At 39.9% G+C, this 25,936-nt stretch overlaps 1 protein-coding gene across 1 annotated transcript in view; it reads right to left on the reverse strand.

The window, feature by feature from the left end:
• Positions 1 to 25,936, reverse strand: part of stk32a (serine/threonine kinase 32A) — a 62,828-nt gene that overhangs the window by 13,430 nt on the left and 23,462 nt on the right. The window contains exons 3-7 of the mRNA XM_042499664.1: positions 16,738 to 16,775; positions 8,060 to 8,149; positions 5,331 to 5,434; positions 2,471 to 2,587; positions 212 to 337 (exon numbers count right to left, since the gene is read on the reverse strand). Coding sequence (XP_042355598.1) covers positions 212 to 337; positions 2,471 to 2,587; positions 5,331 to 5,434; positions 8,060 to 8,149; positions 16,738 to 16,775 — 475 coding nt within the window. The remainder of the gene's footprint in view (positions 1 to 211; positions 338 to 2,470; positions 2,588 to 5,330; positions 5,435 to 8,059; positions 8,150 to 16,737; positions 16,776 to 25,936) is intronic.

Genomic DNA, 25,936 nt, shown 5'->3' on the forward strand with positions numbered 1-25,936 from the left:
GTAAGCATCAGTACAGATGCTGTTGGACCAGATTAAATGAAGGAACAAGACACAATCCTTCCATAGATGGCATTTTTGCAGCTGACTGTCATTTTATTTTAAAAGTATGGGACAGTGTTGTATTTTTGCCAATGTCAGAAAAACCCCTCAGATGTGAGCATTTTGTTGAGTAGCATACTGAGGCAACACTCAGTTTATTTCTGATACTCACATTGGGAATAAAGCCTGGAGGAAGCTGTTTGCTGAGCACAGCGTCCCAGTTGACATCTGACATGTAATCCAGATCCTGAAGCTCTGCTAGACAGGAAATGCGCTTCTGGACATCTATGCACAGCAACTAAGGAGAGACAAAAGGATTTAAGTAAGAACAATCGTCCATGGGGAGACATGGCTGAAAAGTTGGAGGCTGAGTCCCACAGAGACACAAGCACATGTTCGCCCTAAAGAATGTGTCTGGGAATGAGGATACAGGGACAAAAGGGGTTGGGGGTGAAAGAGGGAAGGACAGGAGAAGAAGGAGAGAGAGGAAAAGAAAATGAGGTACATATAGGAAGCAGATGGTGATGAGGAAGATTCAAGGGGGAGTGAAGTGTGAAGGATGAAGGACAAATATATTGAGCGTGGAGTTCTCTTACATTTTCACTTACTTTACATCTTTCTCTCTCTCTCTCTCTCTCTCTCTCACACACACACACACACGCAAACACACACATACACACACACACACACACACACATTTACACATGCGACTGGAATGCCAATGAGGTACGAGGAGTCTGAGCACGAAGCAATGCAACAGTTTGACTGCAGTGGATCTCTGCCAAGACAAAACCCAAACGCCACAGCAACAGTGGATCTGTAAGCTTTGCAAGTGGCTTAGTTTAGAAGAGCAAACCTGTGACAGTTCATTATAAATAGCCTGTTAAGATTTTAGAATACAACAATTACATTAAATTGATAAACATGCACATCTAAATTATTCTCATTAAGGAGTGATGTTTTTTAGTTTTATTTTATCAGTGCCAATTGTGTTTGTGAGCTCGTGTTGACTTTGTACCTTAGATTTCTTTACGCATGCAACTTCTAACAATGCGAGTCACCATTCTTCAACAGCAATTTCTGTTTTTGAATACTGATTACACTTATAATAATTCTAAAGCAGCACTGCTGGCTGCAAGTTTTGCATCTCCAAGTAAACCGCTAGTATACAAAGTATGGCTGCAGCAATGAAATTGACCTCTAATTAAAATTCTGGAGATGCACCTTGTTTGCGCGACTGAAGTGCTGGTGTCAGGTATGGATAATTGTCTTCCCACAGGAAATAAAGTATTCAGACTGAGGAGCAAAATCCAAACTATCTCCTACAAAATAGCAAGGGGGGCACCCAGGAAAATTCGACACACCAACATTAGATCTGTGCCTCATTTGCCTGTTAAGTTCTTACAACAAGATCGCACCAGTCATTTCGGACAACATGTACATGCAATTTTTTAATGGTCATTTTTACATTAGAGTGTTGTTGGAGTTTGCCACCAGGCATAATCCGTGTGAGAAGCTGACACGTACAAGTTTAAATAAATGACCAAAGTTCATCCTGGAGGTGTGGCAGACCTAATTTAGAGAAACATCTGTGACACTTTGACCCGCCCACATTTGAGAGAGGTTTGGAGTACAAATTTGCACAGGATAATTACTTCAGGATGTGAATCACTGTAAACCACAGATGCCAGGTTCGTTATGCAGTGAGTGGCAAAACAGTCGCTTCATATGGGGAAAAATTTACAGTGGAACTAAAAAGCAGATGTTTTCACAGATTAGTAAATGATAAAGAGAGACTACATGAAGCGGTAATTTCTGGGTACTGCCTCATGTATGTAATTGTCAAGTTTTTTATTTTTTTTTAAAGATTATTTTTTGGGCTTTTTGCCTCAGTTAGCTAGGACAACTTAAGGGTGAAAGGGAGTGAGAGACAGGACGACATGCAGCAAAGGGCCGAGGTTGGAATCAAAGACATGGCTCCTGCGGCAAGAGCATACCCTCTGTACCTTGAGCGCCTGCTCTACCAACTGAGCTGCTGGGTGCCTCAATTGCCAACTATTTTGATCATCTGTTAATTGTTAAAGTAATCATCTATGCAAAAATGACCAAAAAGGCTTTTTTCAGCCACTCAAATCTGGAGATTTTCTACTTTTCTCAGTTTTATAGGATAGCTAGGATAAATATTTTCCACTATTTTCTGACATTTTACAGACCAAATCATTGATTGATTTATCAAGAAAATAATCAGCAGATTATTCAATCATGAAAAAAATCGTTAGTTGCAGCCCTACTCCGCAGCCACCTTTTGGTTTGGTTTGAAATTGAGTGGTGATGAAGGGGTAGTGTTATGAGAAGATGTGAGATGCATTTCCTCTCGGTCTTTGCCCCAACAGAAACTACACTGTACATTATGCACGTACAGCTCATTTACCTTTCTGAGTAGAGACTTCATCTCCAGAGACCAGGCTGCTGGGTAGCTGGGATGAACCTTGTGGAAGGTCTGAAGGATCTCGTTAGCTGGTGTACTGGATCTCATCACATACGGTCTCTGAAAAGAGGAAAGGAGAGGAAACAATATGTTTAAGACAACTTGTATTCATAGCCATGCACTTACTGCCTGGAGGAGTTTCTTTGATAAAGTATGTGTCTCAAAGTTTGTTCCGAAGTTGGCCCTCTCTACACTCTCCTCCTCACCCTCTGTGAACCCATTTCCTGCACTGATGAGAGCAAATGATAGAGGAAGCAGAGAATAAGGGAGTATTTTCAAAACACATCTTAAACGCTCTGCTTTTCAGTGTGAGAGGGCTTTCTGTGGGTCAGAACCACGGGAAAGCTTGTTGACAGTTCTCCACAACAGTCTTCTCCAACCTGTGATCTTCGTCTGGGAAAGAGAGACTTTTCAGTTGAGTTGGAGAATGACACGGACAATGCATAGCTGGAAGAGCCCACTTGCTAGCCGAAAATGTTGATATTGTACATCTCTACCAACCACAAATACGTAACATTTGTACTTATCATACAAATCATATTAGAATTAGAAATTAGAAAGTGACATTGTTCTGATTACATATGTATGAGTTGTTTTATTTATTTTGCTGTTGGATTGCTAAATATAGATTGCACTACATTCCTTTTACTTGAATGGAACAAGCTCTTGCATTAATTTTATTTTGGAGACACTTTATATCAGACTGTAAAACAGATTACCAGTTAAGACAGGGCTATTTTTTGTTGGGGAATGATGGCATGCAGTGTATATTCTGTCATGATTGAAGATAATTTTCTGCAAATTCTTTGTTATATTAATCAAGTAATAAAGAAATAATAGTTAGATAAATATAGAAATATAAAAATTGATAGATTAAGCGATTAATCGGAAAAAAATAATCGATAGATTAAAAAAATAAACGTTAGGTGCAGCCCTATAGAAAATGCATAAATGGGAAATATTTTCTTTTTTGACATACTGTTAATGCTATCTCAGCCTTGTCAGATGCTTCTGAGGGAAGAGAAACAATTGAGATGAAAGAGAAACTGGAGCGACATGCAACCCAGGTGGATGGCTTGCCATTCTTCACTTTTATTACAGGCTCTTTTAGATGCACGGTATCAATTCTACTCAAATGCTGCAGATGTTCCCCTTACGAGGCATACATAAGGTGTCAGATCACCAGTAATGTATTTTAGATACAGATATTCAAACATCAGAGGGGAAAGATTGGCTTGTGTATTATAATACATTTTGCATTCTTTTGGAAATTTACCACAAGTTCTTTGTGTTCCTAAATTAGAAAAACAAAACAGGCTGGAGGTGGAAGTGGAGAAACTAAGTGAGAGTGATTGATTTGCAGCTCTGGATAGATGCTGCTTTGATCTGCACCTGCAACTAGTAATCAGGCCAAGCAGGGAAACATGGTTAGTGAGAAATGAGTTAAACGGTCAAAGCGTGAGCATGAATAAAGTAAGATGTGTAAGAGAGAGATAAAATGAGGCAAAGGCTGAGAAGGGATCGAAAGGTGTCTGGAGGTGGGTAATAGTGAGGCAGCTCTCTATTTTCAACAGTCAAATAATTCTGCACGTCCGACGGGCTACTTTTTAACGCCCTGAGAGTGATTCATGCTTTATAGACGGTGCTAAAATGTGTCAGTCAGAGAAAGGTGTAGAAGGAAGACGGAGGAATGAAGTGAAAATGAATTTTCTTGGAGAAGGTGACGGCAGTGTGCAGAGAGAGAGGGTGAAAGAAAGTTTAGGAGATGGTTTCGTGCTGTAGATGATGCAGATTATAGAGAAACTTTCAAAAAGGACTAACGTCTGTGTCACTCTGAGTAATTTCTGGGTGTGTAGGTGTGTGCTCAGCAATTCTCTCCTGAATGAGTAAAGGTTAAAAGTATACTTCAGGAAAGAGAGAAGACTCAAGGTAAATGGTGCAGGTAACATTTGAGGTCAGACAGAGTACGAAATGTATTTTTCAAGGGTTTAATGAAGGTTTTAAAGTAAAATAAAGCTTGAGCACTAAAGATACTCCAGTGGGAGTAATGTGTCACCGAGGTCAAAAAGCGAACGTAGTGCATTTTAGAAAGCTTAAGCGAAAGTTATCAGGTAAAATAACTGTCAAAATTTTCATGGAGAAGGATGAAAGGCAGAATGCTGAGATGTGTAAATAGAGGAAACGATTTCAGGAACGCTTCATGACAGCTCCAGATCAGTTTCAGGTGTTCTCGGTCCTTGTCAGTGAAATCAGAGGTTACTGAAGTTTGTGTAACTGTCACTCTGAAATTTGAGCAGAAATCCTGCAGCTGTAGTCTGACTTGAGTCCACAATGAACAGACTGCTTTCAGCTCAAAGACTCGGCCAGATATAACAAGAATTTTGAGTGAAAACATTCTGTCCTGTGTTTATTTCCATGACAAACTTCTCCAGATGGGACCAGCATAAAATTAAATAAATATATTTTTTAAAATCAATTCCAATTATACAGCTCTTGAAATAACTCAAATTCTATTTTCTCATTCTCCTGCAGCGATTCGTCTCGCACCGTGACTAAACATTTAAATGTCTTCCTCAGTAAGGTCAGCTTAAATGTAAAATTCAATTATACCCTCCCTCCCCCCTTCTTGTTTTGTGAAGACTGAGGACATGCTGTATATCTGCTTTCCTACTACCTGGCCTCCTCTTGAACAACTCTTGTTTGGGTGTCATACTTTATGTATTATTCACTGCTGTAAAGTGTGGCAGGCCACGCTGAAGTGAGTTAGGGTATCGTCATGGTGATGGTACTCTGTGCGTGTTACCTGTCCTCTTAGTAGCTCGTAGGCTGTGATGCCCAGCGACCACCAGTCGACTGAGAAGGAGTAACCAGGGTGGGAACCTTCAAAGGTTTGGAACAGCTCAGGAGCTGAAACAGAAAAAAATTGAGCGCATAATGACACTTGCGTCTTTCTTAGGTTGGAAGTGGACTTATTTGGGGTGTGTTTATGTTTTTAGGGACATCGCTGTCAGGGATAGTTTATTTTAACGACAGTATAGCCCTTTTCGGAAGTAGTACCTATCCATTAAAGTCATGTATTTTTGTAATTTGAAACTAAGCTTTTGTCATGTAAATGTTCCATAATGGCTTTACTTTAGACATGGCAGGACTGATGCAGACAGAGCTTGCACAGTATTCTGTAATATATGTGCGATGGATTTTAAAACTTGTTTTGCAGGTTGAGCCTCAGTGAGTGGCAATCATCGATGCATGCCCTTACATCACTCATTATATAGAGAATTTGGCTGCTTAGCGTTGGGAAATATGAAGAATTATGCTGAGTAACAGCAGAAATATGTCCACTCATAGTGATTTGGCAAAATCATTTCTACCATGGGAGGTATTTGGGGCAGGCAAATATTTAGCAAATAAGGGCTGGACTCTCTGGACTCCCTAATCTCATCATTCTTGCATGAGTTATTTTGGGGGGGCTTTTTTCACCTTTATTGGGTAGGACAGATGAAGGTGGGTGAGGGGGCATGCAGTTAAGGGCCACAGATTAGACCCAGACCCTGGTCCCTGCTGAGGATGCTTGCTCAATAGTAATGTGATTCGGGCAGACATGGGGGATTTCTTTACTGAATTTACAAAACAATTGTATAATGATATAAGCTGTTTCCATGATTAACTGCATTGACAGCTGTTTGTAATCCTTAAACAAATCCAATAAATCAAATTAAGTATATGATCAATCATATAAAATTTACATATACCATTTTTCACTTGGTTGAGACTATGAGATGTTGAAAGTGTTACAGAAAATGCAACATTTGTTTTAGTTGTATATTTTTAGACATGAGACCAACATGGAAAATTTGTGTAACATTTATGTAACAGGTTGCTTGTCTGAAAGGCCTTGTGAGGCAGTTAGTATACAAAAGATTTGCAGTGACTTCTGAACTGCAAGAAACTGACAGCAGGCTGTTACAGAACACAAAACATCTGGGATAGAAAAACATAAATTCCATTCTTTTGCCAGAGGCAAGTATTAATTATCGGGATCCAATTTGGAGCCAATACAGCATCATAATGTGTTGGTAATGAATAATTGACTAAACAGGTTTTCTGGGTGGGACAAACTATGAAAACAGTTAAATTGGTTAGTTTTGTTTATCCACCTCCCGTGGAAGGGAATAATCAAGGTTGTGTAGCTGTAACCTAGTTTCAGATGGTGATGATTCATTTCTATCCCTTAGTACTTATTTCTCCTTTATCTGTGTTACACTTGTAAAATCCAGACCATGAGAAATGTACTGTACACACACACACACACACACACACACACACACACACACACACACACACACACACACACACACACACACACACACACACACACACTCCTCCCTGCCTTGATGGCAGGTTTGCTCTGCTCTCTTACTAAAGAAGAATAAGTGAAGTTTATCTGGTGAAGCCTTGATAGAGACCGTGTTTTCTTCTTCCCTGTGTACCAATGAAGTATCTATTGCACCACAGAGTATTCATCTGAAATCACACTTGGTTACAACATCATTCTCCACCATGAGCACATACTTTGTACGGATAAAAATAGGCGAACATGCACATTCACACAAACACACTCAGACACACACAAACTTGTGCTGTCTCGTCATTCACGTCCCCATGAAATCCTGTTAAGCTCCTATCTGGTCTCTCAGGAGCTGAGTCCATATCGACCTGATCACTACTGTACTTAAATGTCATGAGGAGGACTATTGGAGATGCGCTGAGAGGGTAAATGCTGTTTTCTTAGCATATTTCTTTCTTTAAAGTGTTTACGCTACTCTCAGGTTTTGGGCTCATGGATCAAACTCAAAGACGAATATACCACATGTCGCTTTTTTTAAATTTGGGGACAAAAAATTATGAGTATTTATTACATTATGTTTATCAAAGCTAATAATTTGTGGCTTAAAAATCTTCCTAAGCTGAATTTATGCTTAAGTTTTCAACCTTAATGTGCCATATAACAAGTCAACAGTTTATTTGTCAATAACTGCCCACTTATCTTTAGCTGTAAGTTGTTACCGGGCATGAGGCAGCAAACTAAAGTTAAACTCTGTTAACTTCGCTTTTGGGTGAAATTATTGTTTGCTCAATTTCTGCATTGTACAAGAGCATTTCCTCCTTAGACCTTGAAATTTCTTCTCGTTTTTTTTAAACATACACTGGATGGGGTTTAATGTAAGAATTAAAGCCTGAATCACTGAACAAACGGAGCAAATCTCTCCAGTGTGTTTAGTGTTGGCACAGCAAGAGTCAAAATGCCTTCTATGCTTCCTCCAGTGAAAGCTCGGCTCACCAAAGTTAGTCTCTAACATCCCTTTCGATGTCCTTGGGAGTTTGGATTAGCAAACATAAACACGCTCTGTGGAGTTAATATAAATTATGTTTCATGATTTCTGTGAAGTAAAGATCAGAGTGTACTTGTGCTTATGTCCCCAATGTTGAAGTTTTCCTGTGAAGCATTGGTGGAAAAACGTGTTTTCTTACCCATGTACGGCTTGGTCCCAGCAATGGACGTTGCCTTTAGGTCTTCTTTTACAATAGCTGCGATGTTGAAGTCTGTTAGATGGACGTGCCCTGTGGAGCAGAGGGAATATATAACCTCAAAGAGACACATGCTCACTTGTGCTAAATCCTAAGCGTGGCACAAAGCTTTAAGATCACAGAGCTTTGCTTACACCGTCAGTACAATCTGCCTTTTCCCTTAATGTTTAAGCTTTTTCCTTTGGAATTACATTTAACACTGCTTACCCATAGCAGGTATCTCACTTTGTATGTTGCTTATGTGCGGAAGATATGCACAAGTGTGGATCAAAGGAATTCACATATACAACATAATCTGTCAAAATAATGCCTTTTTGTAATGTTTTCTTGTGATCATAATGCTCTTACATTGCCAGTTAAATACATCAAATGCAAATTAACAGTGGCTTTATTCATCGCATAATACATGATTATGTGGTGACTGAGCTGAAAGAGTGTTTTAGTGGCAACCTCAGTGATTTCCAATGTCAAAGGCAAAGTCAAATCGTTGACCTGTGTCTAACTCTGCTGCAAAACAGCCCACAGTTTTTGCCATGGACACTGAGCGCACACTAATGAGGTGGATGTGTGTGCGTGTGCGTGTGTGTGTGTGTGTGTGTGTGTGTGTGTGTGTGTGTGTGTGTGTGTGTGTGTGTGTGTGTGTGTCATACTGAGTAAGACAGAGCCAGAGAGTTTTTGCTGCAGAGTGATTGTTCGGATGAATGGATGTCCCCAATAACCCCTCTAGCACGTACAGTAAGTCCACACACAACAGCCGCATAGCCATACTGTACACATTTTTTTGTCAAGGCAGAATATTTTATTACACAAACAGACAATTGTGTGTGAATATAAAGCAGACAGGAGCTGGCCAGCTAAAGTGTTTATTTACACAAAGACACTGAGCTTTATAGATAAGAGAGCTGTATAAAAAATCTCTTCGCCACCTTTTTTCCCTCTATTCCCCCTCCCCTCCTCAATTTTGGCCATTATCACCTTTTCGTGCTTGTACTTTTTTGTTTATTCCATCCCTCTTTACAGCTCCCAAATCTTCCTCTGTCCTTTTTATTATTCAGGTTTTTTTCCTCCATATCTTTTTTTCCTGCCACTTTATGCTCTTATTTTTTACCCCTCTGTGTCCTTTCCAATTTGAAATATGCTCACATATTATATTCCGAGCTGCAGTATGTGAGTGTTGCTGTGTAGGGAATGTGCAGAGAGTAGATTTGATGGTGTTTTGCAGATAGAAAAGGACCATTGTTAATGCAGTCTGATGACTGTGAGAAAGGTGCAGCAGGATGGAAGCGTCAGATGTTAAGTGGAGCTTGAGTAAGAGTCGAGCTTCTTTCATGTTTTCATATTTAATGATATCTCCTGTCTCTGTCACATACAGATCTCTTTTTTTCCCCCTTTCTGTCTTCATTTCTTTTCACTTTGCAGAAGACAGATTTAGGACAGGACTTTTACACAGTAGCCAGTGGGAAGAAACGGATAACCGTCATTGAAATATTGGGCTGCTGGGCCAAAGAATATAGAAGTACAATAATACATTAACATTTTTAAATAACGTGTCTTTCTGAGATCACTTCAAAACAGCTCAGAGGATAGCAGCGATGACGATTGCTTGGTCAGCGTAAAACTATTTGGTCCAGTTAGGTTTACGAAGCGATACAGCCTCTCGTGGCCAGCAGAAAAGGCTTTTAGACTCATGGGTATTAAAATAAGGCTTACTTGAAACTTTCATTATTTTTATGCTTTGACAACATTGACAGCCATGGCCAATGGCATTATGTTTTCATTCTTATGAATGCGATTTGTCAGTTCCTTTGTAAATTTCTTCAAATTTGGCACAAATGTCCACTCTGACTCAAGGATGAACTTGTCAGATTTTGGTGGTTAAAAGTCAAGGTCTCATATTTATGTATGCAGGGTTTCCCCTGGAAAAGTTGTTAGGCCCAGTGGCAAGTGTCTTTTGAGGTTGACTGGAGATCTGAAAATATGACTTTGTCTCCGGTGTTTCTTCTAGTGAAAAAACGTTTTTTGGCTTTTCCTCCTTGACATGTAGGCCTACCGTTTCATTTGACGATGAGGTTGAAACGTAGGCAGCAACTAAATTCCACCGAGTCCATCAGTGGCACGTGGCACTGAGGTGTGGCCTCTGCAGCCGATCGCAGACGTTTTAATCAATGCTCGTTACTCCACAGAGCGCGCCTCAGAACGTCTCAACAGCGTTTCACTGCTCCGTGTGACACAGCGAGTCTATCTTTGCCAGACATGGACAGCAACTGTGTCAAGCTGCACAGAGTAGATCGTACCAGGCAGGAAATCAAGCAGCACTGCATCTGGTCAGTTTTTAAATTAAAACGCCTTGCACAGACTCGGGATCATTTTTAACTTGACTAAAATGTTACATCGACTGCATCTGCTGCTTCTCCGTCTGGTAGCCCTCCATATTCTGTCAGCAGGAGAATGAATGCTCCTGATAACAGTCACTGTACATGAAATAGACAGGAAGTAGATCATAATTAACAACAACACTGTATTGTTAACAAAAACACAGTTAAAATCTTATCTCTCATATCTATTTCGTTTATGATTAAATTATTAATTAGTCATCTGCATAATTAATAAGATCGATATGAACTGGATTTATTTTTACCGATCTGTGTAACTATCAAGATGAGCTTTTTTTATTGACTTGAGAAAAAATGGCCAAAGTTCTTTGATCTACCTCGCCGTGGCTGGACTGCAGGCCGCAGCCCAACAAAGTGCCACGGTAGTCACTAAAATCAAGGAAAAAAGACCACAAAATCTAAGGGAAAATGCTGAAATCTCATAGTGTCTAGATTATCAGCTTGCAAGAAGCTCTGCTTCTGAAACGCTTCTCAGATGTCCCGGTGGGATATAGAGCCGCGTGGAGGACGGAGCAAAACAGCGTCGCAGTGGTAATGGTCTCGACATTCTGCCAGTGGAATCGAGCATGTGATACTTGGGAGTGGTTTGAGGCGTAGTCTTCAGGTGTTGAAAAAGAAAACTGATCTCAGATGAGCTGTATTCACATTGACCAAGCGATGTCACCGTTGAGCTATATTTATGTTCCCTGTCCCCAGCCGCCCCACTGTGACTGGAGTTCATAAACCTCTTTTTTTAAATAAAGAAAAAGAAACTGCTTGGCCCGGCAGGGGGTCAGGTCAGGCATGGTGGCCCGCCGGGCCTTTTATACACTGGGGGACTCTAATGTATACGATATCTCATGACAGCTTTGAACGAATTTCATCAAATTTGACACAAACATCCACTGGGACTCTCAGATGACCTGATTCGATTTTGGTAGTCGAAAGTCAAAGATCACTGTGACCGTGCTTCTGTTTCAGTTGCATAGATGCCCTCTCAAGGAAGGCCTTGAGGGAATTTTCCCTAAATTTGGTACAAACACCCAACTTGGCTTCAAGGATAAACTGATTAGAATTTGGCCAAGAAAGATCAAGGTCACTGTGACCTCACAAAACACATTTTTGGCCATAATTCAGAAATTCATAGCTAATTATGACAACATTAAACACAAATGTCTAATAGGATAATGATGACGTGATAAGCTTTTATATCCAAAAGGCCAACTTTACTGTGACATCATAATGTTCTACAAGAAGACTTTTCTGGCCATTATTCAACGTCATAACTCAGTAACAGAATGGGGACACTGGGTTGAATACTTAATTTGTGACATTATAATCTTGGGTGCCCATCCTGAAACGGTGGTGTCTACAGATCTTTTGTGTAGTCAGGTGTAAGATGTGTATGAAGCATCCATGTTTGAGAATATGAAGCTTCTTTGTAGCAACATCCATACTGTAAGCATTGTCAACTGTCATGGCTACATTGTAGTCTGGACAGACATGGATATAAACTGTAACATAACTGGTTTGCGGAGGCATACAACCATGAGATGGTAATTCTAGTTTTTGTTTTTTAAATACAGGTATTCATTGCATTTTTTTAACTTTTTTTTTTACTTAAAGCTGCTTTTGCTCCGTTTGTGAGTAGGACACTTCACTCACATTGATCATGCGTGCACACTAAATAAAGTGAATACATGACAAATCCAAATTTGTTGAAGTAATAAATTTAGTTCAGATTGGTAGCATTTTCTTTAATTCGAATGAAATCTTGTGCTCTAAAATGTAAAGTCAGCACATGAGATTAACCCGTTTGTCTCCAGTTAAACTGTTTCCTCCCTGCGAGTTGATTTCCTGTTGGCTTAGCTGATGGGATATGGGATTACCTCCACAACTGTCGGGTTTGATCCTTAGGTTATGTCATGCGGCTGCATATCTCTGCTACTTTTAATTTCTCTTTGCTTAGTGCTGCCTCACAACACCCCCACTGTGATGACAATTGTGTAACATACATACATACATACATACATACAGTGAACATACACAAATAAGTTTACTAATGGTTCCATCCTGGATTTCTGTAGGCCAAACTTAAAACTGCTTTAAGTCCAGTAGTCTTTTTTCTTTTCTTTTTTTTGCTAGTCAGTAACATTTAGGTCCCCAGATTTTGCTTTGGAGTGAGTGCTCTTAACCGTTATACTACTCTTTGTTACAAGCTGCTACTGACATGCAGGCAGCAGCACAGTGGCAGAGAGGAGAGACCTGCCTAGAGCTGGTGAATTTACAGCTCAAAGAACCTTGATTCGATACAGTCTCTGACTTTTGCCTGATATTTTGTGTCAGACATTTAAGACCAGTTGTAAAGGCCGTCATTTTTTTTTACTGTCTGACATGAATGCTGCTGTCACACTGAACTTTGTAAAAAACCCAAAGTGAATCATTGAATATTTGTATTGTACAGCCAAATCTGATTCGACAGGCATAATTTTGAGTTGGGTACAGCCCTACAGATTTCACAAAGCAGGAGTTGTGAATTCATAGCGTAAGTTCAGCACTCTTGAAATACTCCAGTGCATTGTCAACACCATCCAGGCAACTGTCCCTATGAATTTCCTGTATGGACTCTCAGATTTACCGTGAGTAATCTACCTGCTATTTCTTGTCAAGAAAAATCATAGACTTAATGTTTCCCATAGGTGTCGATGTGGCAAACATATGCACCATCACTTCTTTGTATTTGTTTGGAGGCGGAGCATAAAGCTGTGGTTTCCCTCATCATATCACCTTAATGTGGCGCCTGCTTTTGAAGCATGTGTGCATGCTCACCGTTGATAACCTAGTCAGCGGCCCTCTTGGAGCTTCTCTCAGCATCCTGGGGCTATTTCATCAAAACAGCTATGTGGCACATGCGTGAGTAAATTGTTTTTCTCTCTATGAAGCAGCTCCCAGAGGAACACAGGGGGAGCAGGTCACTTCCATCTTGCAAAAAGTGACATTGTGTGCAGAGGCAAACAGCCTGCTGCCCCCAATTGTTTTAGACTTAAGTGGAGAGGCAAACTACAGGTTTGCACAGGAAAGAAAAAAACAGAGTGTGAGTAGAATGCATGAAGAGGAGAGAAGTGCTTATTGAGTTTGAAAGGACACGCACAAACACAGAGAGAGAAAGCACAGGTGAACATCTGTTGTCCTGTGGAAATCAGGACGAGGCTGACAAATCTGCCATTCTCTTTCTCCCCCTTCTTTATCTCTCCTCGTTGCATATCTCCTCTCTTTGTCTGCCCCATTTTTCTTCCTTTGACAAATCTTTTTTTCCAGAAATGTTTGCTCATCACTTTTTTTGTCGTATCCTTTTGGCTCTCCCTGTTTGTCTGGCTCTGTCTTCCATTTCACCTCTCTCTCTGTCTCTGTCTGTCTCTCTCTCTCTCTTTCTGTCGTTCTTTGTCTGCTTCCAGTTTGTAGCGACAGCGGGGCTGCCATCCCACATATCCCTTGAGCAGCTGCCCAGTGCCCTCCAAAATCTCAGGACTTTGTGGGTCCGTGTGTCTGTATGTGTGCACACGACATGGCCAAAAGTTTCTGGACACTTTTGGTCTCAGTCTGATTTTCGTGGTTTGGTCTAAACTGCTTAATTTTACCTGACGGAGATAAGTAGTAGTGTATAGTGTAGTATAGTTAGTTAGCTGATTATTCATGGACTTAAATGTCAATGCTGTGTAGAAATTTCAGTTCAACCTTAACATATTACAACAATTGCCAGAAAGTGTGCTACATAACAGAGATGCTTTTGTATGTACCTATGCGTATAGATTTGCAATGATGCATGCAATAACTCATAAAGTTAATTCTCAAAATACTTTTCAAATAGTGTCTACTATAGCAAATCATCAGATGACTCAGAGTTTAGTTCATAATAGGATTTATACTGTTAATATGTGATGTCTGCCACTTGTAACAGGTTTAAGATTCATGACAGGATTCTTAAGTTAAGTCAATTCAAGGACATAAACTGTGGTAGAATATGACTAAAATGTATATGTAAATTGCTGACTCACTGTTATGCCATCTGTTGAATATCTCAAAGGGAAATTGTGACCTTGATGTGAGGGAAGGTTCAGACTGTGCAGTAGTAAAGAGTAGAAGACCTTGGGGTGTCTCTGTTTCTTGAGATACGTTTGTTGATGACTAGTTCTGACTGGAAGACAGTATAGCTGAGAACAGTCATAAACGCCTCTCTATTTGACCTTGGCAGAGTGGATATAACATGCCTATTCCAAGTGTTTTTTTCATGCTTACACCATATTTTATTTGACATGTGACTTCCTGTCACCAGCACTGCATTAAAGTGCCTTCTTGCTAGACAACAACAAACATGAAGAAACATGGATAGTGTGATACAACAGCAAATTTGTTTTCTGAAGCTGTTGACATAACGTTGTTCTTACATGCTTCAGTTTTTTACTTTTTTTTTTAAAGATTATTATTTTTTTTGGCTTTTGCATTTATTCAGATAGGACAGTTCAAGTATGAAAGGGGGATAGAGAAAGGGGACAACATACAGCATAGGGCCAGGGCTGGAATCGAACCCGCAGCCGCTGCGGCGGGGTCTTAGCCTCTGTATATGGAGCACCTGCTCTACCAACTGAGCTACTGCCCCCCCACCCCATCACATATGATTTCAAGTTTTTTTGTTAGTTTTCTAATTCTGTCTCTCTCTTCATGTTTGACAGCTACATGAAATGATGTTTGAACAGAGTTTGAATGTGTTATGTTGACAAACTCAGGGCAAGTGGGACAAGAAGAAAAACAAAGTTGTCCTTGAAAATTATTCAAAAGTTTTAAAATTTTGTTACTATAAAAATGTGTGGGAACCTTGGATTTAATCATTTGTGGACTGAATGGATCAAATCCCATTATTGACTCCAATCATGTTGCAGGGGTTGTGACGCTCAAAAAATGTATCGATAGATAATCACGTTTTTTTATCAGAATGTAAGTCTATGGGGAAAAAGTCTGTTTGGGCCCCATTGAATCACATGATGGATGGAAGTTCAGTTCCATGTTTGTGCCATGATTTAAAATTGGCTTCAAAGCCTGTTACTGTTCCTGAGAACTTGAGCAGGACAACCAACACATTATTTCTATTTTTGAGACTAACAGACTATGTTACTGGCGTTGGTGCTATAATCTGGTAACAGACTCAGTAGTGGCTCCATTAGTCTGTTTGCGCACTAACATAATATTATGTCTAGCAAGCTGTCATATTGCTTATTACTAATGAAGTGCAAGTTGGATTTAGTGCTGTGAGGAAGTCGGTACAGGTTGCTGATGGAGGCTACTTTTTAATATACCAGAACATGCAATAACAACAAATGTCGGTTCAGCCAGTTTGCAAAAAATCGAACAGCATAAAACCTTTTGCGGAATGGGGTGCGCCATCTCGTCTATGTAATGTCTGTATATTTCTCAAGGATGGATCATAAGATAAAGTACATTAATATTCCTCTTAATTAACATATTGATAAAGGAATTTACAGTCTGCCTTTGCACTGCCTTGATTTATAATTGTACCCCTCCCACTGACATGTACACACACACACACACTGCTCACTTTCCCTTTTTTTAATTGTGTGTGTGTGTGTGTGTGTGTGTGTGTGTGTCCGCTTACGTCTAGTTCTGTGAAATTGACAATGATGCCAAAGCCTATGATGACAACTAATCAATCACTCAGGGTTTTTACCTCACACAAGAGGCATCATGAATATCACTCTGTCCTCCACACTCCTATGACATCACTCCGTCTTATTTCATCTCATACTTCAGACAAAAGGAACACCGTGTGAATGTCACAGGGCTTAAACCAACGCAGACTGACATTGTGTCCTGAAATTATCAAGGCACATGTGCACTCTTCTGTGTTGCATTTGTTAAAATAAGGTATGAGGTATTCTCCCTCTCTATGCTGCAAGGCCTGTCTAGGCAGTAACTGTGAATCCTGCCTCTGAGCATTGCAACTCCTTTTGATCTGTGCAGAAGTGATCCCAGAGGTTGGAGGTTCTGTAAAATCTGTAGTCAGAAGCTGCTTAGTCTTGAATTTGGGATGTCAAGTCAAGTCAGGTTACCATATGAGCAAGTCAATTGTAATTACTATGCATAAATATTAGGAAAACAAACTGTGATTGACTTAGAATTCCACCACCTCACCTCCATATAAAACAATTTAACTTATAATTAGAGAAGGGATCTTACCATGTTCATCCAGTAGTATGTTGTCAGGTTTGATGTCCCTGGAAGGGAAAGTACAGTGGGATTAGTATGCAGCATATATCAGATTGTATTTGCATGATAACTGTGCAAATATTTAAAATGAGCAGTGGAGTGGGATTTGCTAAATCTGTCTTTTGGGAGAATGAGTGCCAAAGTCTTCAGGCAACAATAGCTAAATAAGATATGTTAAGTACGAATATGAAGGAGCTAGTTCAGTATCATTTGTTAAAACCTTAAACACCTAAGCATTCTTGATATGTATTAAGCCTAAACCCTGGTAATCCAAAGCCAAGAAGCCAAGAGTAGTCTTTAATACATTTTCTCATTACTCAAAATAGATTTAAAAAATTCAGTCTGAGGCTACATCGCAATGCTGTGCCTTTGAGTATGAAATATTACGATGGGTTATTTGATAAACAACCAGCTTATAAAATGACTTTGACTTTGAATTCTTTGTATGTGAAAAGTTATTTGGCAATGGTACAGATTCTGGTTCTGATGAGAGCTTTCAGTGACTCTTTTAGACACAGTCGGTGGAATTAAAACATTGTGCTGAAATGTGTTAAAATCAGAACAGTGATGTCAGACTGAGATGACACTGTCAGACATCCCTGTCTCATCATATCATCGCACATTTGGTCCCATGAGATACATCTAAAGAAATGCATTTTAAAGAAGTTATCCGCAAGATCCTTAATTTTGGTTCTTTTGAGATAAGCTCACAGTGTTTCAGCACTGCACTTCCCACAGTCCACCTGTAAATAAAACTGTGTGGGTGGTACTCTGATGTCTTATTTACTGCAGATGACACTTGAGTTTCTGTAGGTGGCACTCTCCTCTTTGGCCTGCCTGGGAGCTTACATTGCTCATATCAGCTACCCAGTTCCTCTGCTTATTCTAAACAAACCACTTTTTTCTCTGCTGCTGATGTCATTAGACAAAACAGCTTAATACCCAAAACTGTACGCGGATCATCAGATGTAATACGAGGTGAATATACAAGTAGGCTGACTCACTGTTTTTGAGTCATTTCACTTCAGTAAATGACAAAAATTGAAACATAAAACCCCCGATCGAAACTTTAAAATGGCACGCTGTTGCACCACTGTGTATCAGGTGTGTGAGGAAAACAAATGGAGCTAAGACTGGACAGCAGGTTAAGCTGTGGGAGGAGCTGAGACACCTGAGAAGCGGAGCAGGTGTAGACTAAGGGTCTGACTAAAGTCACAGCTCGTACTTGTTTCTCATCATCCTTTGGGTTCTCTGTTTTTCTCCCATTTTCAAGCAGTTGTTTCTCTGTGCCATCTTTTTTTTTTTTTTGCTTTGACATCACATAAATCCAAATGGCATTGTGAAGCAACACAGTTACTCCAAATTGTTCTGGAAGTCGAATCTGTAACTGGAAGCAGAAAACTACCTGCACACTAAAAGATGTATTGAGTGTGGTCATAAGACTTCAAAAGTTTCACTTCTGTTTAGATTTTACGAGGGAAAGATCACAAAGTACATAAAACCCTGTATTGTCTACTAGCAAAGTTATACCTTACTTGGTACACTGCTATATTTTCTTGTTCCTCCAATGTTATGTTTTCATAGAAATAATGATTACTAGCACTACTCTTAAATGAATATTTGAAATATAAGACACATATTATACATATTGTATACAGTATAGTGGCATAATACACATTTTTTTATATTTGTATATATGTATCACAGACAGAAATTTTAGAAACTTTAACATTTTGTTCTACGGTATAAAATAATTTTATGTGTCTTTAACAAGGCGGCTGCTGGTTGCCAACATCTGGCTAAATGAGACTAAAGAACGTCATCATGCCAAGCTGCGCAGAACGTGGCTTTACAGCCTTGTTGTGGCGGCGACATTTAATCATGCAACTGTATTGTAATGTACTGTAGTTCGTTAATAGCCTAATGATAGCTTCTTACTTTTTTCAATTGCATTTGTGCCTCAAAACTCCTGATAGTTTTGTTCATTTGTCAAGATTATAGGATCAATAAAGTACTTCTGACATTGATTTCCTTTCCTAGAAAACATTTTAGCCGCAAAAATGAGCCATCAGTCAGCGCATATATTATATTTTGATGGACTGTGTTTCTGTATTGTTGCAGTATAGTGACGTTTACCATTTTAAATTCAGCTACTCATGTCTTTTTTGTAGTTTTGACACACATTTGTTGATAAATGCTCTCTTTTTTTAATCACTCTTTCTTCTCATGAGAGTAATGCACTAGGGATGGCCTATTAAACACTCTGCAAAGTTCTGGAACCATAGAAAGTGAATTAATAGAGAGAATACATTTTAACAACAGATGTCTGAGCAACACAGACGGTGGATTCCCAGATGATTACACAGTGACATGAAGGCACCAGTGAGCACAAAGGTCCCTGATGACAATCAGCCACTTCAAAGTACGGTTCAGTACCCAATGGCATCCCTTCTGGCCATTTATTTTAATTCAAAGCAAAGCTATTCTCCTCTCATATTCACTCATCTTTGTCTGTCCTTGACGCTTTATCTTTCTTTTCTAACATTGTCTGTGCCACTTGGACCATTCCTTAACATATGTGCTTACATCTTTTTTTTGGCCTATTTACACAAAGAAACATAGCTCACACACACAAAGACATGTAGTAAACTAAACAGTGCCAAATTCTAATAATCACTGCCTCTCCAAAGATACACGAGAGTTTTTTTCATCTGAACAGTCCGTTTCTTGATGCATGTGTGTAGCTGCAGACTAAAAATGTGGAAGGGCACAGTGTGTTCTCGGCTTCTCTCTGTTCTCTCGTCTCTGGAACGTATTCCCACAGTGCTAAAGATGCTTTGAACTGGAGAGACGATATTCAATATTCATTGCCCTTCTCAAATGTTCCACTTGTGCATGATGATCAAATGCAGTACTCTTTTTGAGAATTACCACACCCTGAAACTCATTGTTACAGAATGACACTTAAAACACTGTACCAAATAGAAGAGGGAGGGGTCGCTGCATCTTAAATGACCTTCAAGCTGATTTAGAGGGAAAAGATTTGGCAGTACCAATCAAAGGACATTCCAGATGACATTTTTGTGTTATGCTGAAACACAACAAAATGGAGACTGTATCACTGTAACACAAATCATCTCTCAGCTGATAGCCAACTCATTGTGCATCCTCAGTGTTAGACAGCAAGTGCCTCCTCTAATTGAGTCTACTGCCCTGTAGGAGCCTAGCAGTGTTTAGCATATCAAAGGCCATGCTGACCTGCATTTTGTGTGTGCCTGCGTGTGCATATGTGGGTTTCTGCGGCACGCTCTCGGAGACAACCTGTAGCACCGAGCTCGGCTCTGGGGGTGCTTTGGCGGATCGAGTGGCGCAGGCCCAGGTGGGGGTGAGAAAGGTCGACCATGTAACCCTTAATTAGCTGACATTTGCCTCAAAGGCTGGCACTATAGGGGAGACAGGAGGGGCATGTGTCACTGCTAGAAAAGCAGAACAAGGAAGCCTCTTTTATAGTTAAAGGCCACACTGCCATTGTTGAAGCCACAGGACAGAGAGGGGGTGAGACAACTGGCTCAAGAGATAAAGCAAAGCAGCAAGGCTCATTGGGAAGTGGTGCATGGTGAAAGCCATGCTGCTGAGGGAGAGCTGAGGATGATGGCCACAACTGATCTGTTCTTCTGACAGTGGACACTAAAGAGTAACCTAACACCCTGTTTTGGCTTGCTAACATTGATATGGCTGCAGCAGAAGCAGCTAAAACAATGGAAAATTTATAGAAAAGTGAACGTGTCTGAGAGCAAGTTGGCCTCAAACATGTATTTTAGCTCAACACTCTTGACCTCTTGATATATTTGCAAATAATTACTCCAAACTCCAGAAAGAGAGCTGAGTTGATATGTGATTGTATGTGTCTTTGGTCTGTGGAGCTGCGTTAGTGTTTTTCAGCATGATCTCGTCCTTAGTCGTCATATTTGTCACTTGGGCAAAATGTAATGTTGTTTTTCTTTGTTGGTCTTGAACACCAAACTCCAGGGTCAAAGTTTTTTTTTTTTTTTTTTACCCATTCACCTCCTCTCTTGTTCATCCTGAAAGACAAGTCATGCTTTTTAAACTACGTCTATTGACGACGTTAATCTGAGCATCTAATAATACACACTTGGGTTAACACTGGAGTTGGTGGAAGGCGTGGTGCTTCTTACACAGATGCTAAACGTTGCACCAGGTGTCATTATATTGACACAGGGGACACTGCCTGAATGGCATATTTTGACGCTTTGGGAGTGAGACCAGGCTGCATTTTCTGAGATGAAAAAGCAAAGACCTGCTGTTGCATTAACGCTTGGGACCAGCATGAATTAATAGTGCAATAAAATACAGTAATGCTTTGTCTTTAAAGAAAAAATCAGTATTATTTACCATAAATGTGACTATTGCAGTTTTATAGCTTGAGGTATCTTTGCACTTTTACACCTCCATTGGTAAGATTCGCTTGGCTCTTTGTCTGCTCTGCCTGAAACGGCTATTATGGTTAACTGAGAGATGCAGGATTTACTACAAAATGCAAAATAATGAGACTGATTTAAAACAAAACTGAACAAATGAAAGAATAGTCCCACACAAACTCAGTGTACTCAGCCTTGTATGAATAGCAGTTTTGCACTGAAATAGTCAATATTTTATAAACCTCAGAGACTTCTGAAGCCTACTCTAACAGTCACAATCAATACTCAGTTTCTCAGTTGCATTTGGTTTAATGATCCATGAATTAAACTCTATTTTCCTTTCACAGAATCTGACATAAAAGAATTACCCAGCAATTACCAACTAAAGTCTTTCTATCAAAATAAAGTCATAATGAAAAGTAGGTCAGGCGGCTCAGTAATGATGATGTCTGGGGAAAGAGCTTTGCTAATATTCACGGGATATTTTTTTTCCTTAACTCAGCGAGACTCTTTAGTGTTTTCTGTGTCCTGCTATGATGTTGATTATAGTTACAAAAAAACATTTGAAATCCTTTCATGAACGTTCTTTAGAAGGCATCTTGTGTGATGAATTCCACTGAAACATTTTCTAATTGATAAAACTTTCTTTTCATGCAGTGTGTACTGGATGCAGTAACTTGTAGAATTTTTTATGCATGTTACTTTTATGAATTCAGTTTTTAATTATCGAATCCTTTCTGCTTTTCTGTTTTACTCTGGTAAAAGAGAAGACTTGAATGCCCTTTGAGTTGTCACCTGCTCATTTAGCTGGCAGATTTGTTTTATGTTTATTAGCGTGCATAAATGCAATGCACAGTCTATTAGTACAGAGAAACAGATGGGTCTGTTGCAGCCCCGGTCACACCAGTGCTGTATGGAGATTGGTATGTTTGGCTAGGTGACACCTCTACCATCTGCAAGTGTTTATTACTTTGAACGGGATGCTTTCAGAGGTGACACAGCAAAAAGGAGAGCAGGATGAAAGAGTTACACTGTTGTATCAGATGAAATGTGATGGGAAAAAAATAATATAGGAAATACTTGAATTCAGCTTCTAAACCAAGATCTTGCACTGTACGCTGGCAATGACTTAGCTGGTAGCAATTTGTGATCATCAGTCATTTTTTGGTACGGCAGTCGAACATGAAATTGTCCTCTTTCATCTTTCAGGTGTACATCTTTCAGTCAGATTCTCAGAGTTTCAGATTTTTATTTTCATCTCAGAGTAAAAAGCAATATTATGATCATCACAGGTGCTTTGCATATGAATTGACAGCTGTGTATGAATCACTCTGCCAGAAAATAAAAGGGAAATAGAGGGATGGGGAAGGAGACACAGTAGATGTATCAAATATGAAGATAAACTGAGATCAGGGGAAAGGGTGAAAGGGATGAATTGGGAAAATGGCCAGACTGAGTGGGAGTAAGTGGACAGAATAAGTAAGTCAGACAGCGATACATTTACTGAGTGAGAGCGATGTAGAGCTATAGGACCTCAAACCTCAGTGCAACCCCCCCGGAGCCAAACTGGCAGGGGGGTGGAGCATGTAGGCAAGTGTCTGTTGGGCAGGCCTTTGGCCGTAGGGCCCAGTCGGTAGTTGGAGCCGTATCGACCCATCACAATTAAGTCACAAAGACTGTGATGACTCAGCCAGTTAGTGTTGAGAGCACCTCACCCAGTACGGGGACACCACACCCCCACACCCCCCGCTACCATCCTGTGGGGCACCTATCTGCATGGTCGGAATCAGAGTTTGGCAGCTGGGCAACAGGCAGGGGCGGGGCCCCGCGTGTGCTGACCCCTGGCTTCATAGACTCATGGGTGCAGCCCGTGCATCTCTGGGGAGGTTGGGGACATGGAATCTGTGTATCTAGAGTGGTAGAGTACCATTTGAATACTGGATTGAAAAGCAGTATCGGTAAGAGTAGTAGTACGGTTAAAAGCTTAACGATACCCATCACTAGAATTTTGTAACGTTACCTTAAAACAACGGTGACTTTTGGTTTCACATGGGACATAAACTGCGATCTCCTGGCTGAAAGTCTGCTTTTGTTTTGTCCATCCTTCTCCTGCCACACGTGGACTTATATGTTCCTCATACTACATCAGATGCTCTCAGCGTTAAGTATTCCCTCAGATTTGATTACATTGGAGGTAGTTGAAAGGGTGGCTTTGGCATTGATAAGACAAGCCAAGGGGCGTGCCAAAGCATTAGTATTTGATGATCTGGAAATGAAAATAGGCTGGGGATGGTGACAATTTGAGTAATCTTTTAGTGCTATCCTCTACTGAAAATTTTAGAAAATGAAGCGGGGAGCCAAGACGGCTTGGATTAGTCCAAGAAAAAGAGGGAGGAAGATTAGAGTTTCTTTCACACAGTTCCTGGTAAATAACTGGGATAACCATTCAGGTTGATTTTCACTATTCACACATGCACGACATTCAGGAACATTGCATTCACTTCTTGCCTCACGTGCTGTGGCAATTCAGGAACAGATGGGGCAAAAGACAGTCCAACAAATGGCAGTAATGTTTCACTTAAGAATGCTAACCGCCATAAAACAAGTAACGTACAAAGGACTGTTTTATACAGTGCCAATTTTCTTCTGATGTATTTCATATTCAACAAGTTTGTGGGACACATAACGTTTTTTGTGATATACTTGAATCAGAAATACACATTTGATACATTAGCTGTAATTTAACTTCATCTGCAGCATTTTGTGATGGGTTCACTCACTCCACCTAAAAGGGTCTTTCGTCAGAAGAGTATAACCCTTTGAGTGCTCGTTCCTGCTGTTTTACTGCTTTCATGCACAACACAGATGTACCAGCATTTTTCCTGATATTTTACAAGGTCTTGAGGAGGGAAACTGAGAGTACAGATTTCCCTGAAAATTGATCCCTGTTTCCACACATGAACATTTTAGAGATAGATGTGTGAAAAGGGCTTAAGAGAGCTAAGAGGGGCAGAGAGTACATAGAGCAAACTGTGCAAGTTGAGTAAAAGGAATGACGTGAGCATTACAAAAAAACGAAGGATGGAGTGAGACAAGAGGCCAGGAGAGCTCAGTGCAAGCTGATCCCCTCGGCTTTTCTCTCGGTTGACTGACCCTACAAGCTATTAGCAGGATCTAATGGCCTCATTACAGCCTTCTATCAGAGGGAGAGGAGTAACTGAAACCTGTACCTGGTAATATGATACTGCGCTGATACTGGAGTGGGCCAGCACACCTGAGAACAGAGGCTTACACACACACACACACACTCACACAGATCATGCAACCATACAGCCACACACTCCGATCACTTTAAGAGCTGACAAGCTAAAAGCATCCACATTTTCACACTAGAGATGTCAGTGGTTAACCGTTAACGTGGACAGTGGGTGTCTTTCTACATGACAACGTGGCTGGCCAGCTGTCAGCAAAGCCAACAGAAAGTAAAATAAAAATCAAGACATTTATATCTGAAGACATAAAAATTTCACCACCTCTAAATATACTGCCCTTTGAAATACAGCGCTATCCTCATGAGTCATTGGAGTGCTGAACTGAAAGGACGGGCTGTTTTGTATTTCACGTCTTTATTGTTCTCAAAAATTAACCAGTGAGATACCGGTTAATGAGTGTTGGCCTTTTGAAAGGAACTAAAACTGACAAAACTATTCCACACACATGTGCAGAGGACAAATAAGAACACACACACACACACACACACACACACACACACACACACACACAGGTGTATAAAGTAAGTAAGTTTTTTTTCATCTTTTGTAAAAGAAACCAGCTGCACTCAAATTTTTTTCTAAAAAAGCAGCTGCATTCGAACATTTTTTTTTTAAATAAGGATTGGTCTCATTAAAAAAAATTAAAAAAGGTTATTGAAAGGATACAACTGAGAGTTGATTTCATTGTTGATTAATCTGCTGAGTATTTTATTGATTAAATGATAAGTTGTTGGTCTATAAAATGTCAAAAATTGGTGAAAAATGTTCATCAGTGTTTCCTAAAGCCCACTACAAAGTCCTGAATGTCTTTCTTTGTCCAAAACTCAAAAATATTCAGTTTCCTTCCAAAGAGGAGTAAAGACACTAGTAAGTATTCACATTTAAGAAGCAGGAGTCAGAGAATTTTCAAATCATTGTACAAAGTGATTAACTGATTATCAAATTAGCTGGCAGTTGTGTTAATAGTTGAAAACCAATCGATTAATCAATCGGATATTGCAGCTTGAAATTACAGACATTTAATGCCAGCTTTTTGCTTAATGGAAGGGCTGCAATGTCTATTTTCTTTGTCAATTTATCTGCCCATTATTTTTCTGTATTTATGAAATAATTGTTTAATCTCTAAAATGAACAAAAAGCGCTAGTAACAAATCCACGGTTTCTTTACCAAAAATTGGTTTAGTTTGTTAACAAGGGTGACGGAGAAAACCAGCAAATATTCACATGTGGAGGCATTTTTGCTTATTGAAATTACTTGAACGATCAATCATTTCTCAAAGTAGTTGCCGATAGTAGTAGACTATTTGGTTATTTGACCTATCATTTCAGTTCTATGTCACTGTTTTTTTTTTAATGCACAGTGCTGTTGACACATTTCCAACTTTACCAGATGCGCTGAGGTTTGAGGTCCATCCTCGTTACATTATATTTGGAGTTCTCCTTTCTGGCTATGGGCAA

The sequence above is a fragment of the Plectropomus leopardus genome, chromosome 13 (genome assembly GCF_008729295.1).
Source record: "Plectropomus leopardus isolate mb chromosome 13, YSFRI_Pleo_2.0, whole genome shotgun sequence".
NCBI classification, from domain to species: Eukaryota; Metazoa; Chordata; class Actinopteri; order Perciformes; family Serranidae; genus Plectropomus; species Plectropomus leopardus.